The following is a 6,000-nucleotide window of genomic DNA, read 5'->3' as shown; positions in this document are numbered from 1 at the left end:
TGCTTCCAGTGTACCTGGAGAGGTGAGAGGAGTGACGACAATGGAGGGTTGACTTTCGTGGCGGTAGAAAAAAAATCACTGGTCAGGATGGGGAATTACATGAGATGTTGGTGCATCACCTTACTTGAAGCTATGGAGGGAGGAGTTATGGGAATGAAAAGCCTCAGGAAGACATGGGCGAAAAGAAGGCCAAAGGAAAAATACGCATGGGAGAAAAGATGGACAAGGACGAGGATGCATTGGAGAAAAGTCGGCCAAAGAAAGAAGATACATGGGAGAAAAGAGGGACAAAGTAAGAAGACGCATGGGAGAAAATAAGGACAAAGGAAGAAGATGCATGGGAGAAAAGAGGGACAAAGTAATAAGACGCATGGGAGAAAAGAGGGACAAAGTAAGAAGATGCATGGGAGAAAATAAGGGCAAAGGAAGAAGACACATGGGAGAAAAGCGGGTCAACAGAAGAAGACACATGGGTGGAAAGAGGGACATTTGACACTCAGCCTGCATTGAGAGTTTTTTTTTTTTTTTTTTACCATTTTACTATTCCCTTATTGAATCATTCGTTCCAAAGCTGCAGTATTAATTTGTGTTTCATTAATTTGTTTGTGAACACCTGAATGTGTACTGTGTACAGATATGCATCATGAAAACGTGACTAACTGGTGTGGAATTTGTATTAACCTCAAACTATTGTCCACCGCACCTTTCCAATTAAATGCCATCTCCAGGCGCTGCATAACGTCATTGCCGGGCACCGTAGGGGGCTCGGCAGTGACGCACGTTGAAAGGGAGTACTCAGTTTTCACTCTGGTTGTTTTCTTTCTTTCTTTCTTGTTTGTTTGTTTGTTTGTTTTCTTGGTTGTTTGTCCAGGCGATATCTCAGCCATCCTTTGAGCTAGGAAGCTGAAATTTCGGCACAATAGTGAGCAAGTCCTTTTTCAAAAACAGTATTTTTTGTTTTTTGATTAATCAATTAATTGAGGAGTTATTTAATTATTAGCGATTAATTAAGTACTTATTTAATTAATCAAATTTCCTTTCTCTTCTGACCATTAACTCGGGCACCTTTGAGTTAGGAAGCTGATATTTCGACATGCCAATGACCAGGGGATTTGGCTGCAAAGGCTATTTTTGATTTATTAATTAATCAATTAATCGATTAATCGATTAATTATTGAATTATTCGATTTATGACGATTTTTTTTTTAAAGTTACAGATTCTGATGAAATGGTGGTGGTTTATGTGTTCCATGACCGAATTGATTAATAATTTAATTTTTTAATGATTATTATTTATTTATTTTCATTATTAATCATTTATTAATTTTCTTTCTCATTTGGCCAATATCTCAGGCACCTTTTGAGCTCAGAAGATAATATTTGGACATGAGTGACCAAGTGATGTGGCTATCAAGGATATTTTTGATTTATTGATTAATCATTTAATCGATCAATTATTTATTGATTAATCAATTAATTATTTAATTTTTTATTATGACTTATTTGATTAAATTTCTAAAAGATACATCTTCGGATGAAGCACTAGTGGTTTAGTTATGCTATTAGCCAATTGATTAAGAAAATATTTTGTGATGATCTTTTATTGATTTTAATTATACAATTAATCAATCAATTATTGTACACCTCTCCCTCCCAATGCAGCCTCAATGAGCTGCACTGCGGTATTGCCGGGCGCCGGAGGCGCCCCGGAAATTCCGCGCTGTAGGATATTTAATTATTTGGCATGGGGGCGGTGTACTTTGAATGTATCTGTACTTGTATGAATAATTGGTTTATATTGAAGTGACTCATATAATGAAAGGTAATGGGGAGAACATATTTGGCCTTCGGCATCGCCAAACAGGTTACCTGTGATGTCGAGTCGGACGCAATATGAATTATGGCGTTTGTGCTTGTAAATGTGATTCAAGGTCCAAAAACAAACTTCTTGTCACTTGTCCTTGGAAAATGAATATTCTGATAAGGAAAACTCACTTGTCATCACTTCTGACTCGTCCAAACGATATCAGTTGATGTCTTTCAGTTATCAGGTTTACTCGGTAATGAAAGAATTTTGGGGTTTCAAAGGCAAAGCTGATTCATCAGATTGTGAGGCACACCCTCCCTGAGAATCTGGTTCACCCAGATAAAGTATCTGTGTGCTGTCAATTTTGTATCACCTGTGCTTTGTAAATTATTATTTAATTTGTAAATTACGTATTTGAAAATGTCAACTCGTAATTCAAGTATTTCAATTCGATGGCTGGGGTAAAGGCAGAGGTGGGTGATGTCACAGCAAACAGAGCAGTAGAGATGTGACTACTTGTATAAAAGCGACCAAACTCTCATAACCGCACCTGGCTTCGTCCAGACACCACTACTTTACCCTCCTCTGGTTCCCGCAAACTGAAGGGCAATTGGAGTCATGGAGAGGACAGGGAGAAGCTTCTTCCTCCTAGTCATTGCACTGCTGTGCTCTGGCCATCTGGTCCTTGGAAGCCACTTTCGTGGTGGGACCATCAGCTGGGAATACATTGGTGGAAACAAGGTTTGAGAATTTTCTGACTTCAGTGACTGAGTTAAATGCCAGGATACATTCGTGCAAAATTTTGGGCGAATCACTTTGTCTCTCAATTGTTTCATGGTTAGAGTCACATTTGGAACTAGAACGGCACTCGGTAGAGCACATACCGACGCCAGGCTGAACAGTTTAGGTTTTATAATCCGCTGATAGGTCGGATCTGCATTTGGACCTCAACCAAAATCTAATCGGCTTGTTCTTGTCATTTACCCAACTCATCCAAGTTTTGTTATAACTCGTCCACAACTTTTTGAAATATCATGTTACATATCGTTTTTGGCGAATCACTTTATCTTTTCACTTCATCACTTCATCACAAAATCACTTTATCATCAAACGGCGTTTTGGCAATCACTTTTATATCTTGGGTTTGTTGATCTGGAGAAAGCATTCGATAGATAGGGTTCCATGCGAAGTATTGACATGGGCATTGAGGAAGTTAGAAGTGGAGGAATGGTTGATCAGAGTAGTGATGGCAATGTACGAGAGAGCGCGCACAGCTGTAAGGACGAAGGACGGGAACAGTGGTGAGTTTGAGGTGAAGGTGGGAGTGCATCAGGGGTTGGTACTAAGTCCACTACTATTTGTAGCTGTGATGGAGGTGCTGGCTCAGAACGTAAAGGAGGGTTTACCGTGGGAGTTGTTGTATGCAGATGATCTGGTGTTCATTGGGGAGAGTATGGATGGACTGAAGGAGAAGATGAACAAGTGGAAGGAATGTATGGAGACAAAAGGTCTGAAGGGTAATATCGGAGAAGGTGATGGCAAGTGGTAAAGCATGTGGTGAGGTGGAAAGAACTGGGAAGTGGCCATGTGCTGTGTGCAGGAACGGTGTCGGAGTGAAATCCATTCAATGTATAATGTGCGCTGAGTGGGATCATCAAAAATGTAGTGGTCTGAGAGGGTCATTAACCAGTGGCAGCTACATTATTTTTTTTTGGATACAAGATCGAGGCTCATGAAAGAGCTAACATTAATCACACAAAAAGTCAAACCGACACATAAAACTGTGGGAGGGAGAGGGCTTGGGGGAGGTGGGAGAGGTATAAAACATATGGACACTGCAAGGACTTCCAGGAAAGAAGTTGGAATTTCGAAAAAGTGTATCTGGGGTGAATTAGCGGGGGTAGAAAAGATCAAGGTTTTTGATGGGGGAAGATAAGAGATGGTGGTGAACAGCTGTTTTAAAGACCTGGAGGGGGGAGTGGGATTGAAGGGAGTGGGGGAGTTTGTTCCAGAGGCGGGAGAAAAGGGGAATGAAAGAGTGAAGGTGAGCAGAGAGCCTAGATTTTGGCAGTTTAACCATAAGAGGGTTGCTGGCAGATCTTGTGCGACCTGCAGGAATATTTGGGGGACAGAGCACAGAGAGAGCTGGGGGAGCAAGGCCGGAGAGGAGTCGGTAGAAGACAGAAAGACCACCAACCTGCCTGCGGTGAGTGACTGAAAGGCCCTCAGAGTTAACTTCATCGCAGGAGATTTCAATGATTCTGAAAGCTTTGGTTTCAACAGCGTGAAGCCGAGCTAGGTGTGAGGCAGGAGCACCTGCCCAGAGGGGGGAACAGTATTTCATTCAGCTGCGGATGAAAGCCTTGTATGTGGTGAGGAGCTCAGGTGTGCCAAGAACACATTCAACTGTAAGGTGTGCACAGAGGGAGCTGCAGATGGAGGAAATGTTGAGTTGGATCTTGGAGACGGCGTGAAGCTGGAAGGTGTGAAAACATTTTGCTACCTCGGAGACATGCTGAATGGAGAAGGTGGATCAGACTCGGCAACGGTTGCTAGAGTGAGATGTGCATAGAAGAAGTTTTGGGAACTGAGTGGCGTGCTGACGGGGAGGGGAGTGTCGTTGAAGCTGAAGGCAAAGGTGTTTGCTGCATGCATGAGAAGTGTTATGATTTATGGGAGTGAGCCATGGGTAATGAACGAAGAGCAGCAACGAAGGTTGGAAAGGGTGGAAATGCGAATGGTTCGATGGATGTGTGGAGTATCGTTGAGAGAGAGGAAGACAAATGATGAATTGCGAAAGATGATGGGAATAGAGCATGTGATGGATGCTGTGAAGAGAAACAGGTTGAGATGGTTTGGTCATGTGTTGAGGAAGGATGAAAGTGACTGGTTGAGAAGAGTGATGGAAATGAATGTGGAAGGAAGTAGAGGACGGGGAAGACCGAGAAAGACTTGGCTATAGATGGTGGAAGAAGAAATGCGGGCAAGGGGGTTAATAAGGGGAGATTCAGAAAATAGGGCAAAAGGAGAAGGTCGTCATGGGGCCCCCAAGGCTAACCCCCGCTCTAGCAGGGAAAATGGGCTTAAAATGTGTGTTGTTGTTGTTGTATAGCGTTTTTGGCCCTATCACTCAATGGTGAAGAATCATTTAGGAATTGAAAGAATTATCGTACCCGGATCCGGATTCGCATCTTCATCAAAATCAAATCGATTCATCCTTGTCACACACCCAACCTGTCCACCAAGTTTTGCCCAAATCTGTCCACAACCTTTTGAGATATACTGTTCAAAACCAAACAGCCAGACAATTTTTCGGATTTGGACAAGATTTCCAGGTGGGGCAAATGCAATCAAGTTAAGTTTAATGCTACTAAAACTCAATTTCTTCCCATCTCTCTCTCTAAAACTCCTCTCAACTCTCCAATCTCCTTTCAAAGTTCCTCAGTTACACTAAGTGATACAATAAACTTACTAGGTATTACCCTAACATCAAATTTATCCTGGAATCCACCAGGATATCCCGGTGATATCCCAGGACCAGGAATCCCGGTGTGTACCCCGGTTTAGAATAGGTACACCGTTTCCCTGCGCGTCGTAAGAGGCGACTAAGGGTTGGCGTCAGGAAGGGCATCCGGCCATAAAAACATTGCCTCAAAAAGGGAACCATGATTGTCATGGGGCCCGCAAGGCTAACCCCCACTCTAGTGGGGAAAATGGCCTTAAAACGATCATTTATTCATTCATTCATTCATTCAATCCACACATTACACAAATAGCTAAGTCTGCCTCTAAGAAACTGGGAGCCCTGTTGAGATGTCGAAGATTCTTCTCCTCTCAAAAGTTGCTTCAACTATATAAAGGATTGATTCACCCTTGTATAGAGTACTGCTCGCACATCTGGGGCGGTTGTAGTTCCACATACTAACTGGACAGAATTTAATCCAAAGTAATCCAAATTATCAACTCTCCCAATCTGACCTCAAAACTCGACCTGCTTGATTTACGCCGCAAAGTTGGCTCTTTCTCTTTTCTACATATATTTATTCGGTTTCTGCTTCTAAGAACTTGCTGCTTGTGTACTTCCACCATTAGCGAGACCACAAAATACTTGACAAGCCACTACATCGCATAATAAACTGTGTACCGTTGGCAACTCAAGGATGGGCCATTATGATATTTGTTTCTTTCCCACC

The 6,000-nt window shown here is 42.4% G+C and overlaps 1 protein-coding gene across 1 annotated transcript in view; it reads left to right on the top strand.

Annotated features, from left to right (window-relative positions):
- Positions 1-2,328: 2,328 nt before the first annotated feature.
- Positions 2,329-6,000, top strand: part of LOC137439583 (IgGFc-binding protein-like) — a 74,988-nt gene continuing 71,316 nt past the window's right edge. The window contains exon 1 of the mRNA XM_068135476.2: positions 2,329-2,548. Coding sequence (XP_067991577.2) covers positions 2,426-2,548 — 123 coding nt within the window. The 5' untranslated portion in view covers positions 2,329-2,425. The remainder of the gene's footprint in view (positions 2,549-6,000) is intronic.

This window comes from Myxine glutinosa, chromosome 14 (assembly GCF_964187855.1).
Source record: "Myxine glutinosa chromosome 14, kmMyxGlut1.1, whole genome shotgun sequence".
Classification (NCBI taxonomy): Eukaryota; Metazoa; Chordata; class Myxini; order Myxiniformes; family Myxinidae; genus Myxine; species Myxine glutinosa.
This window is presented reverse-complemented; position numbering and strand designations above follow the sequence as displayed.